A 13,434-nucleotide genomic window follows, 5' to 3' on the forward strand; every position below is an offset into this window, starting at 1 on the left:
CCTATGTCAATTTTTATTTACAACCATTTCTGATCACTTTTTGTTATTTTAATGCAAAAAAAAAATGTTTGACAAGACAACATTTTTTCGATGGATCAACCATGGTCCCCTTGGAAAGAGCTGTCAAGTAGGAGCTTTTCTGTCAAGAAGGACCGCGAGGTTAATTTTTCAAAATTGATTTAAAAATCCATTTTAAACTCTTTGTGGTCGTACAAAGGGTCATTGTACTCAGAAAAATAAGCTTTATCGCTTTAAACAATAATATCAGCAATCTAAGCTTCATTTTAGGACCCAATTGGGTGCTAAAGCCCTATGTCAATTTTTATGTACAACGGTAAAACACGATTAAAAACCATTTCTGATCACTTTTTTCATTTTATGCAAAAAAAAATTGACAAGACAACATTTTTTCGATGGATCAACTATGGTCTCCTTGGAACGAGCTGTCAAGTAGGAGCTTTTCTGTCAAGAAGGACCGCGAGGATAACTTTTCAAAATTGATTTAAAAATCCATTTTAGACTCTTTGTGGTCGTACAAAGGGTCATTGTACTCAGAAAAATAAGCTTTATCGCTGTAAACAATGATATCAGCAATCTAAGCTTCATTTTAGGACCCAATTCGAATCGTTTACGTATTCCGTTTCAAACGTAATCGGAATGAAAGGGGTCAAGAAACAGCTTTACGAACAGCAAAACAAAGGAGAGGGAGCGTTTTCTTGGGGCTTTTCTTCACCCTCTCTGGCTTGCTTTCGCTGCCGCTGCTGCCCGTTTGAAATTTTTCTTGACCGGTTCCTTCCGATGTACGTATACCGCTTAAAACGGAATACGTAAACGATTCGAATTGAATTCCGTTTCAGAATTAAAAAAAAAATAAAAAGAAAAATTTAGGTTTTACGCCGACTCGGTTTTTAGATTAAAAATTTGATAGCTTGGCTGCACTGTTTACATTTTTTGCACGTGTGCCTCAGTAAAAATGTGTGTGCGTGTGCGCTCGTGACGTCACGCTGTAAAACCTAATTAGGTTTTACACCGTGACGTCATTTGATAGCTCGTGTGCACTGTTTACTGTCGATTGTCTACGAATTTCCCCGAACAAAATCGACGACCGCATCGAACTGTGCTTAGTCCATGTAAACAGTGCACTCCTTTCTAACCTCCAAAACGAGTCGGCGTAAAACCTAATTCCGAGTTCGTTTCGTGGCCTCTCATCCCAATCGGACGCCTGGGTTCAATCCCAGTCTGTTTTTAGACCCAGTTCCCTTACACCCTGGGAACCGCGACCTTTGAATAGGGTCCTAAAGCCCTATGTAGATTTTTATGTACAACGGTAAAAAACATGATTAAAACCATTTCAGATCACTTTTTTCATTTAAATGCAAAAAAAATAATAAAAAATAAACATTTTTGCGATGGATCTACTATGGTCACTTAGGAAGGAGCTTTGACAGCTCCTTCCTAAGGGACCATAGTAGATCCTTGACGTAGGACCTTTTCTGTCAAGAAGGGCCACGAAGTTATTTTTTTTAAATTGATTTAAAAATCCATTTTAAACCCTCTAACGCCCAGAGCTGTTTGCCTATGCAGGAAATATTTTACTTTGACCCACAAACATCGAATTGGTGCAAAAAAGTTGAATTTGAAGTGGTGCACCAGAGCACCATCAGGAAGATGAGCAACTTTTTTATAAATCACAAAATCTCGTTTTCTTCAAATCTATTGGTTCAGTTGTTTGAAAATGCTTCGAAATGTGTTTAAAACTACTTATTCTTTGCTGTAAGACCATATTTCTGAAGTATGAATTACAAATTCTAAAATCTCCGAATTTTCAGATTTCTTTGACAAACAACCATTTTCATGAAAAATAATGAAAATAATAAAACCATCGGTCTAATAACAATGTTTTGTCTTGTTTATGAATAGCCAAAACGTTTATAAACTGTTGTTTTGATAAAAATAAGCTTTTTCTGTAATTTAGTAAAAAGTGCTCCTGAATATTTAGTTGCTCATATGCCTAGGTGGTGCTCTGGTGCACCAAATGAAAAATGTTGAAAAACACTCAAAACTGGTCCAAACTCACAATGTTATTCACAGGGGTTCTTGTCCAAGGTTCAAATGATAGCAAAACATTTTTTCTTAAATAAAATTTTGTGTTTGGTAATTTTTACGGGCTTTCGAAAACAGTTCCAGGGTTTTTTTTTTAAAAGGACCAATAAACCATTGTCTTTCATATGTTTATAGGACCTAATCAAAAAAACTTCTAGAGTTCTTATTTACTTCCCTAAAATTTGCCCATTTTTGTTTACATTTCGTACTGTAACTTTGCTTGTGCTTAACCAAATTTGATGAAATTTGGGGAGATGTTAGGGTGCATGAACACCTGCAACTTAAAGCACCATTAAAAGTTGTGTCATTTCCGAGATATTTGAGTTCAAAGTTTTGGTGCTCTGGAGTAACCATGGGCGGGAGAGGGTTAAATCCTTTGCGGTCGAACAAAGGGTCATTGTAGTCAGAAAAATAAGCTTAATTGGGTCCTAAAATCACAGAGAACAGATGTACATCTAGGCTCGAACTTGTGTGTAAACACTGTAGCACTCACAAAATGTGTTGCATACAATCTTGCATCAAAGAAATTAGGGTGTAAAGGATACGCTTGGCGGCGCCACCGTCACAGCTGAGATTACTTGACTTAACAATGTATAATGGCTCAATAATTTCCTCAGAAAAATAATATTTTCCTCGTTTATAAACTAAATTTACTGCAGTACAATTTCAATTGACTGCAAATAATGCAAAAATGCATTAACATTAAAAAAACATAGCAAAAAACTTGTTTAAAAATTATTATTTTGAACGATAGCTTAAAATAGTACCTTTCCACATGTTAACTCTGATTTCGGTTTGTTTACCTTCACAGCTGATTTTGTTATTTTCTTTTGCGCGTAAAATCGTACCCCTACGATGAAGGACAGTCGGACATTGGTCTGATGTCGTTCGTTCGGAATGTTTTGTGCAGTGAATGGATGGTCCAACGTTCTGCTACTGTAGGTCATCATGATTTTTGAAGTGGCGCTATCTAGGCGGATGATGCACACCCTAGCTCTTTTCAACGTATCTTGGTTTAAATTTTTACACACGTTTTTCGACGCTTTTTGTTCAGTGATGTACATCTGTTCTCTGTGCTAAAATTAAGCTTAAATTTGTAATATTATTGTTTACATTGATCCCTTCTCTCTTGTGAGAGAAAATTGTTTTGAAAATAAGTGTTTTTTTTCGATTTAATCAGTTACAAAGATATTTTTATAAAACTCTCAAACAGAATTGTAATAAAATGATAACAAACTCACATTGGCCAATTTATATTGTTTTACTTGTCTTAAACACAATTCTGGAGTTTTTTTTTTAAAAGGATCAATAAACCAAATTTGCAGTTTTTGGTTTTTGGGTGTTTTTGAAACCGCCTTAAGTCAGAAGATTGAAAAAACACCTGAATAGCAAAAACTGAAAATTTGGTTTATTGGACCTTTATTAAAAAAAAAAAAACTCCAGAATTGTGGTTGGCGCTTTCATTTTTTGTTTGTTGATTGTTAGCAAAATCTAAACGTAGAAATATGTATCCTCCCTGCAAAGGCTTATGAATTAATCTCAGTTGAAAGTTTTCTCCAAATCTCTTTAAATTGCAAATGTAACATCCTGGAACAGAACTGTTAAATTCTAATAAAAACACAATTGAATTGAATTGAAAAGTTTGTTGATTTTTTGTACCTCATTTCGTTTTTTTTCAAAATCATGAACATCCCTAGTCCTACTACGACGAAAGCACATCATGGAAGCTTTTATGAATTTGAGCTTTTCGTAGGCGTCGGCGTCGTTTAGAAAAAAGGAAAAACGACGCCTGGTCGGCTTGAGTTTGTCTTGGCGGGTGTTAGTCGCGGGGAGCAGTGGAACATGCGAATGAAACGCGGCGCACTGGATTTAAATAAAAGTGGACTGTATTTTTCTCTCTCTTGAACTAATTCTAATTTTATTTAAATCCAGTGCGCCGCGTTTCATTCGCATGTTCCACTGCTCCCCGCGACTAACATTGGACCTTCTCAGCCGGATAAAAAGTGAACCGCGAAATGGAACCGCTTCGAAAGCGTCGCGATGTGCTCTTTTCGCGAGTGAAGTGGGAGCAGTCGAACATTAGTGCGTTGGAGAAAAGAAAGCCTCCGATCGGAGAGCTGCAGGAACGCCTGCACAAGTTGACGGACCTCAGTGACCAGTTTGACAAAGTGCAAAGTGATCTGGAAGAACTGACGGAAGGAATCACCGAGATAACCTCAATTTTCAATCACCGCATGGAATTTGAGGATGTCTACTACGAGGTGAAAGCTGGCTACATCCGGATGCTGGACGAACAGCAGCCTCCTCGTGGAACCAGCGAAGGGACCGTCGTGGATGCCAAGGACGAACTGCGGGATGCCATGAAGCTGCTGCTCGAAGCACAGGCCCAGGCCCAGAGCACCATGTCGCAACTGGCTGGCCAAACTGGCATGGTCGCACGTTCCCGTCCAATCGACGAAGCTCACGGTTCCGGAGCCCAGGTTCCGCTCGAGGTGCGCCTGCCGCCCATCACACTGCCGATGTTCTCTGGCGACCGGAAGCAGTGGGCGTCCTTCAAGGACCTGTTCGTGAGCTGCATCCACAACCGGAACCTCAACAACTCCGTTAAACTTCACTACCTGAAGTCCCACCTGGAAGGAGAGGCCGCGACGAAGGTGAACTCGTTCCGGGTCACCGACGGAAACTACGACGAGGTGTGGGAGCTGCTCACCGAGTTCTACGATAAGAAGAAATACACCGTCGCGGCGCTCGTCAAGGAGTTCGTCGACCAGCCGCCGGTGGCAGCACCGTCGCTCGCAGGACTCCGGAAAATCGTCTCCACATCGGATGAAGTCGTGCGGCAGCTCAAGGCTCTCGGCGCACAGTACGAGGCCCGCGACCCGTGGCTAATCCACCTGGTGTTGGAAAAACTCGACCGTGAAACTCGCTCGTTGTGGGCTCAAAAGCTAGTCGACCTGGAATTTCCTAGCTTCAACGAGTTCGTCACGTTCCTCGAGCGAAGATGCGATGCCCTGGAGACTTGCGCATCCTACTCCAAGAAGGCAGCTGACACGACCACGAAGAAGGAGCAGGAGCGGAAGGTGGATCAACGAAAGACCGCTCCGTCAACCAAGGCGATCCAGAGTTTCCACGCGAACACCCAGCCAACCTGCCCAAAGTGCTCCGAAGCTCACACCATCTACCAGTGTGCCAGCTTCAGGGAGCTGCCAGCAAGCGATCGACGAGAGTTGGTGGAGCGAGCCAAGCTCTGCTTCAATTGCCTCAAGTCGACCCACGGAGTGAAAAGCTGCACGTCAGGATCGTGCAGGAACTGCAAACAGAAGCACCACACGCTGCTCTGCACGGGTGATGCCAGCTCCGCCTCGAACTCCGGGCAGCCCCGCGACCAACCAGCAGCTGAAAAGAAGCAGCCACCTACGAAGGTGGACACGACGAAGCAAGCGGATTCGGTGGCATCTTATGTCACGGATCTCCGGACCAGCCGTTCAGTGAACTTCATGAGCTTGCTGCCTACGGCTGTCGTCAAAGTGATGGGGAGAAACAACGTCTTCCACGAAGTGCGGGCAATGGTCGACTCTGCCTGCATGAACTCGCTGATCAGCAAACAAGCCTTCGAACGTCTTGGCCTGGAACGGCGCAACGCCAGCATTCTCGTGAGCGGCATCACCGACGGGAAGCCCAGCAAGACAACCGGAGCAGTGACGCTGCAGATCGCATCGCGATTCGACGACCGTGTCGTCATCGTGGTGGATGCACTCATCCTGAACAACCTGGTTCCGGATCAGCCGAGTCAGCAGTTCAACGTCGACACGAATGCCTTGGCCGAGGCGCCGCTCGCAGACCCGAGCTTTAACCAGCGTGGAAAGATCGACCTCTTGCTGGGAATCGATGTTTTCTTCTCCATTCTTGAACCGGGCAAGCTGTTCGACGGTCGAGGTACGCCCATCGCACAGAACTCCATCTTCGGCTACCTGGTCGGTGGCCAGTTCGACACATCGCATGCCGCCGAGGGTCGTGCGGTGTTGGGGCTCACAACTACAATGAACCTGGACCAGACTCTACGGAAGTTCTGGGAAGTGGAGGAGGTGCCCAAAGCCATGCAGTACACTCCGGACGAGCAGCGCGCTGCCGAGCATTTCCACTCCACACTCTCTCGCAACGAAGCTGGGCGATACGTGGTTCGCCTTCCCTTCGACAGTGCCAAGCCGCAGCTCGGCGAATCGGCTACCGCTGCCATCCGGCGGTTCAAGGCCATGGAACGAAAGTTTAGCCTCGACAGTGAGCTACAACAGAACTACAAGCAGTTCATGACCGAGTACCAGGCGCTCGGACATATGGAGAAGGTGCCGCCTTGCGAGGTGGCAGTCGCACCGGAGAAATCGTTCTACCTCCCGCATCACGGCGTCTGGAAGGTGGACAGCAAGACGACGAAGCTCCGCGTCGTGTTCGACGCCTCGAGCAAGACTGCTTCCGGGGTGTCCCTGAACGACCGCCTGCTAGTGGGGCCGAACGTGAACGAGCCACTTTTCAACGTGTTCACCCGCTGGCGCACCTACAAGTTTGCCTTTTGCGCTGACGTCGAGAAAATGTATCGGCAAGTGCTCGTCGACAGAGAAGATGCCGATTACCAGCGAATCGTGTGGCGTGAAAGTCCGGAGCAACCTCTGGAACACTACCGCTTGCTGACCGTCACCTACGGAACAGCGAGTGCGGCGTACCAAGCCATGGCGGCCTTGCGGCAGGTCGCTGAGGACAACAAGGAGCAGCATCCGCTGGCAGCCGAGCGGATCCCTCTGAACTTCTACGTCGACGATCTGCTCTCCGGGGCAGACTCGATCGACGACGCCAAGAACCTGCGCAACGAAATCACCCACGTCCTGGAGAGTGGTGGTTTTGTCCTGCGAAAGTGGAGCTCGAACGAACCGCAGCTGCTGGAGTGCGGTGCAGAACAAGACGAGTCCATTCCGTTCAAGCTACCCCAAGAAGAAGACGCCGTCAAGGCCCTGGGAATCAAGTGGACCCCCCAGGAGGACGCGTTCAGCTTCGACCTCAACTTCGACATCGACAGTGCCAACACCAAGCGCCAGCTTCTGTCCGACTCGTCGAAGTTCTTCGACCCATTCGGTTGGATCGCACCTGTGACCATCCGGATGAAGATCCTTTTCCAACACCTGTGGCTCTACGACCTAAGTTGGGACGATCCACTCCCAGCCTTCATCCTGGGAGAGTGGATTGCGCTGAAGGAATCGCTACACCACCTCAGACGAATTCGGATCAAGCGCTGGATTCCACACTCTGGAGGGAAGCTGCAACTCCACGGGTTCTGCGACGCCTCCGAGGCTGCGTACGCAGCTGTGATCTACGCCCGCACGGTCGCTGAAGACGGCACAGTCGAAATCAACCTCGTCGTCGCCAAAACCAGAGTCGCACCCATTCAACAAATCTCCCTGCCACGCCTGGAGCTGCTGGCGGCCGAGTTGCTGGTGGACCTGATGGTGAAGGTGCTGGAATCGTTCACGCACTTGGAGGTCGAGCTAGTGGCGTGGAGCGACTCGCAGATCGTGCTACACTGGCTCTCGTCGCTGCCGAGGAAGTGGAAAACGTTCGTGGCCAACCGCACGTCCAAGATTCTGCAGTTTCTGCCGCGCAAGCACTGGCTCCACGTGTCGTCCAAGAACAACCCGGCCGACTGCGCGTCCCGGGGAATCACGCCGCTTGAGCTGCTGATGCACCCCCTGTTTTACGGCCCCAGCTGGCTGAAAGAGATCAAGGATTACTGGCGCATTGAACCACTGGGCGAGGTCGAAGAGGATGAGCTGCTGGAGATGCGGACTACGATCACCTGCCTGTTCGCGAGCGCCGTGCCGCCGCCCTGGTGCGACCACGAAACGCTGACTTTCCTGCTCAACCGCTACTCGGATCTGGCTCACATTCGGCGCATCTTGTGCTGGATCAACCGTCTGCGGCTCAACTCTCTGGCTCGTCGCACCAACGCGCCCAAGCTGGAAGGACCGCTGACGCCGAAGGAGATCAACGACGCTTGCTTGCAACTGGCGCGAGCGGCTCAACACGACAGCTTTCAGACGGAAATCGATTGCCTGGTCAAGAACGCACCGCTTCCAGGCAACAGCAAGCTCAAGGCTTTGTTTCCGATCGTCGACGCAGATGGCACTCTGCGGGTTGGTGGCCGACTCCAGAACTCCAACCAGCCGTACGACGTGCGCCATCCTGTGATCATCCCGAAAGAGCACCGGTACACGAACCTGCTGCTGTCAGAAGTCCACCTTCGCAACCTGCACGCAGGGCCAACTCTGATGATCGCCACACTCAACCAAAGATATTGGATCGTTGGCTGCCAAACGGTGGTGCGTGGCTACGTTGCGAACTGCACGCGCTGCTGCAGAATGAAGGCGAAAACCGCGACGCAGCTGATGGGAAGCCTGCCTTCCGTACGGACGAACCCGGCTCGTCCTTTCGTGCACTGCGGTGTGGACTTCGCGGGTCCAATCCTCGTCCGCACCTCCAACCTTCGGACGGCCAAGACAGTGAAAGGCTACGTCGCTGTCTTTGTTTGCCTCGCGACCAAGGCAGTGCACCTAGAAGCCGTCTCCGACCTGTCCACGAGCGCGTTCTTGGCCGCCCTCAAGCGCATGTTCGCCCGTCGTGGGATAAGCAGCGAGATCTGGTCCGACCACGGAACCAACTTCGTGGGCGCGGACCGACACATCCGAGAGCACCTGCAGTCACCTGAGTTCAACCGAGCTGTCAACCAGTACCTGTCGGACCTCAAGGTGAAGTGGACGTTCATCACTCCATCCGCCCCCCACATGGGAGGAATCTGGGAAGCGGCGGTGAAGAGTATGAAGAAGCACCTCCGAGTGGTGCTCGGGAACACGGTGCTGACGTACGAGGACCTTTCGACCGTCTTGACGCAGATCGAGGCGTGCTTGAACTCGCGTCCCTTGTGTCAGCTCTCTGCGTCGCCCGACTCGTACGAGGCCCTCACGCCGGGCCACTTTATCATCAACCAGCCGCTCAACCTGCTGCCGGAACCGGACATCAGCCACATCAAGGAAGGCCGTCTGGACAAGTGGCAACGGATTCAGCGCCACGTCGACGAGATCTGGGCACGCTGGCGGGACGAATACGTGGCCACACTCCAACCCCGGAACAAGTGGCAAACGGTGCAGCAGAATCTGGATCCGGGACAACTGGTCCTGATCAAGAACGAGAACACACCACCTGCGGCCTGGGAGCTCGCAAGGATCGTCGCAGCACATCCGGACCCGTACGGCGTCGTTCGCAACGTCACCGTGCGCAGAGGAGAGAAGGAGTATCAGCGGCCGGTGCACAAGCTGGTCCCGCTTCCGATGGATTGAGGCATCCGCCTCAAGGGCCGGGAGGATGTTTGCGCGCAGTCACCCTGTGCGCAACGGACGGTGTTGGTGTGGCGTCCTATCCCCCGCACGAGCAGCTGTCAAACTCGCCGTCGCCCGTCGCTGCCAACTTGATCGACACAAAAACCCCGCTCACAGCGGAAGTAACCACACACACAACACTCTCAGAACAGCCGTCGACCAGAGCAGTCGGCAAAACACATTTTCGCTACAAATAAAATTAGAATTAGTTCAAGAGAGAGAAAAATACAGTCCACTTTTATTTAAATCCAGTGCGCCGCGTTTCATTCGCATGTTCCACTGCTCCCCGCGACTAACAGCGGGAATATTTTTGAATCGAATTTGATGTTAAAAGTTAGAAAAACATGAGAAACAAAAAAATTGTGTTCATGATTCGATTATCCGAAGTCCCAACCTTCGGATAATCGTAACTTCGGATAATCGAGTCTGGACTGTATTTTTCAAAACCTTTTTTTTCATTGATTTCTTCAATTTCATAAGAAACTAAAAGATTTGCACTGCATGAATGACGCTTCATCAAACAATCGACATCAAATCTATTACTGAATCAACTCACTTCAGCTCACGCTGGTACTCTTCAATCACGTACTTAATTTTCCGAATCGCCAGCTCGACCTCCTCGTCCGTAATGTTCGTGTACACCACGATACGCGAAAAGGACCAATCACGAGCGCTAACCTTCACGGAAATGCCCTTTCCTGCGCCGTCCACCAACCCGTCGTCCAGCTCCTGCTGCTTGACCTGGGCCAACCGTCCCGAAAACTGATCCGACTTGAGCCGGTCCGACGCGATGTTAACCATCAGAATGTTGGTGTGGAGGTTCTTCAGATCGACCTTGAAGATGGGGCTTTCCAGGGCGGCAATGGCTTCGGCGACGGCGCGAGTACGCCGGTGGTCATCCTTGAGCTTGGGAACGATCTCGTCCAGGGCGCAGAGGCCGGCTGCGGCCAGGAATCCCACCTGGCGCATTCCACCGCCGAGGGCCTTGCGCAAACGGTGGGCTCTGTTAGGATCATGACGAGAATTGAATATGAATATATTTTATGTGTGGATGGAATTTACTTACTGTTTGATGAAGTCCTTAGTTCCAAGCAGAATCGATCCCACGGGACACGCCAGACCCTTGCTGAGGCAGAAGCAAACCGAGTCTACATCGCGAACTACGCGAGACACGGGGACGCCCAGGTATTCAGCCGCGTTGAAGACGCGCGCTCCATCCATGTGGACCTTGGCGGAGTTTCGCTTGCAGATCTGGGCCAGATCTTCGAGCCACTGCAGAGGCAGAACCTTGCCACCGCACATGTTGTGGGTGTTTTCAACTAGCACAAGGTTGGTGATGGGTTCGTGAACGTCGAACCCACGGAACATATTTGGGAGCTCCTTCAGACAGAACGTCCCGTCGGGTTTGTTCTTGATGGTGTGCAGCAGGACTCCGGCCAGCTGGGCGGCTCCTCCTTGCTCGTACAAGAAAACGTGCGCAGCATCACCGACGATAGCTTCCGACCCCCGGCGACCACAATGGACCATAACTGAAGAAAACATGACAATGTCAATTTAAGTACGCCTTATTACAGCTGATAAGATAATTGCGTTCGCCACTCACCCGCCAGCAGATTGGCCATTGTCCCGGTGGGTACAAACAGGGCCGCCTCCTTGCCAAACAGCTCGGCCGAGCGTCGCTCAAGCTCTATAACCGTTGGATCTTCCCCGTACACATCATCTCCGACGGTGGCCTCGTAGATCGCCTTGCGCATGCTAGGCGTCGGGACGCTAATAGTGTCCGAACGGAAGTCCACAATGCGGTGGGACGACGACGAATCGTCGCCGGAGGCAGCACCATTGGAGTACATTGCTTACCAGGGAAGAATTGCTGAAAACGTCTGAACTTGACCGGCGGCTGCTATCAACTGAGCGAATTGCTCTCGATTTCTTTGCCCCCATGGAGTTGTTTGGCACTGAAATTCGCACACGCACGTGCTTGCGACCGAGTTTTGTGTACAATACATATTGAACAGCTTCAGTAGGTATAGCTAAATAAGTACAACAGCTTCGATGTGTGGTAGAGCAAGCAACTTGATAAGATCAGGTATTATATAACTCAGTGTAGAACGAAGACACTGTCCAGGAGGCACGCGCGATAATGCTGACGAAGAAGCATAACACAAAATGAAAAGGAGAGTGGTTTGACTTGTTGGTTGGTTTATTTAAAAAAAAAAGTTGCTTAATCCACCTTTAGGTAGTTGGTGCCTTCCTCACATTCATAAAGTCAATACATTCAGTAAACATAGCAACATTCCCCCTTAACGGTACACATCAACCATAGCTTTTGCACCCAGATTTCTGTTACAGACATTTTAGTATCTTCAAAACTACGGGAACTATTGATATATTTTTTTATTCATCCCCTGAATTACTGTCTTCGTAGTTATTTACAACAAGGTTTGACTATTTTTACAGTCAGATTCTTACAGGATTGGGTCCGTAAGTTTGACAAATTTGGAATAAGAAGACAACAGCTTCCTTGGATGCTGTGCACCCTTAACATGTTTAACAATTCAAATTTATTACTCATTTCTTTTGACAGGGTTCGCAGACCTTCAATATTTCTGGCTCATCGGCAATGTCTGAAATCCGGCCTCCAAAAAGTGTATAAATAACAGTGCAGTGGTAAAAACTTTTGATAGGGTTGTCAGATCCTCGATGTTCTAGGCTCATTTGGAAGGTCTTTCGATTATCTAACTAACGACAGGTAGCATGATGGACCCGGACATCATTTTCATTAAAATATCTGAGATCCGGCCTCAAAAAGTGTATAAATAACACTTAAGTGCTAATAACTTTTGATAGGGTTGTCAGATCTTCAATGTTTTGGGCTCATTGGAAAGGTCATTTTAATACCTTTCTGAAAATGTATAACATGATACAATCTTCCGAACATACGCCAAAATCGTTTTTTAAGCATAACTTTTGAAGTACTTAATAAAACTTGCTGATTTTAAATAGAGACCTATGGGACCTCAAGATGGATCGAATGAGACTAATACGGCCAAATCCGTTCATCCAGTCCGGAGATAATCGAGTGACAATTTTTTTGTCCACCCACCTACACACATCCACACATACATTTGCTCAGAACATGATTCTGAGTCGATATGTATACGTGAAGGTGGGTCTACGAGGTCAAATTAATACGTTCATTTTTCGAGTGATTTTATAGCCTTTCCTCAGTAAGGTGAGGAAGGCAAAAACCAGAAAAAATGTATAATAACACACAAACGCTCGGGTTGTCATATGACCCATATTTTTTTTTCTTAAAAATCTCATAACTTTCGGTAGAATTGACCAATTTGGATGCTTCCGGTTGCGAAAGATTCAGATTCTGATATTTTTAACTGTCAGATGGGGGACAAATATGGTCCATTTTTACCGGTGATATTCCGGATAAAAGCACAGTCACAAGACAATATAGCTAAAATCTATTTTTTTGTGATGAACCAACGTCTGCTACACAATATTTATTTTTAAAACTAGTTTTTCACAGCAATAAGCAAAGCTGGACTATACAAGAATCTGCCATCTAGAACAAGATGGGAGCCGTTATCAAAACACATTCGTACATTGTGGCACCGTCAGCAAGGATATCATCGGGTCAGGGGGTTAGATTGGGTAATTCTTTCTGCAAATTGGTATGACCCAATCTCACACTCAAAATATAGGGTCAAGAGAATAGTTCCACCAAAATTTATTGAGAGCTCAATGCTGAATTAAAAAGAACAATGCTACCAACACACGCCATCAAAACAAATGTGTTGTTTCGGTAATTGAAACAGTAAATCTCCAACAAGAGTCATCGACTTGAGTCACCAAGCTGTGGCGGCCGAGGCAGTTAACCCTCTACAACCTAACCCCGCAT

General features: G+C 47.8%; 2 protein-coding genes across 2 annotated transcripts; one reads left to right on the forward strand and one right to left on the reverse strand.

The window, feature by feature from the left end:
* Positions 1–4,118: 4,118 nt before the first annotated feature.
* On the forward strand, positions 4,119–9,482 carry LOC120428660 (uncharacterized). The gene has a single exon (XM_039593707.1). It carries the CDS (start codon positions 4,119–4,121, stop codon positions 9,480–9,482), a length of 5,364 nt encoding a protein of 1,787 aa, XP_039449641.1.
* Positions 9,483–10,014: 532 nt separating this feature from the next.
* LOC120428668 (uncharacterized) lies at positions 10,015–11,697 on the reverse strand. The gene is made up of 3 exons (XM_039593718.2): positions 11,125–11,697; positions 10,588–11,050; positions 10,015–10,524 (listed from the first exon to the last, which is right to left on the reverse strand). The coding sequence occupies exons 1-3, from the start codon at positions 11,369–11,371 to the stop codon at positions 10,074–10,076; spliced, it is 1,161 nt and encodes a 386-aa protein (XP_039449652.1). The 5' UTR covers positions 11,372–11,697; the 3' UTR covers positions 10,015–10,073.
* Positions 11,698–13,434: the final 1,737 nt, after the last annotated feature.

The sequence above is a fragment of the Culex pipiens genome, chromosome 1 (assembly GCF_016801865.2).
Source record: "Culex pipiens pallens isolate TS chromosome 1, TS_CPP_V2, whole genome shotgun sequence".
In the NCBI taxonomy this organism is placed as follows: Eukaryota; Metazoa; Arthropoda; class Insecta; order Diptera; family Culicidae; genus Culex; species Culex pipiens.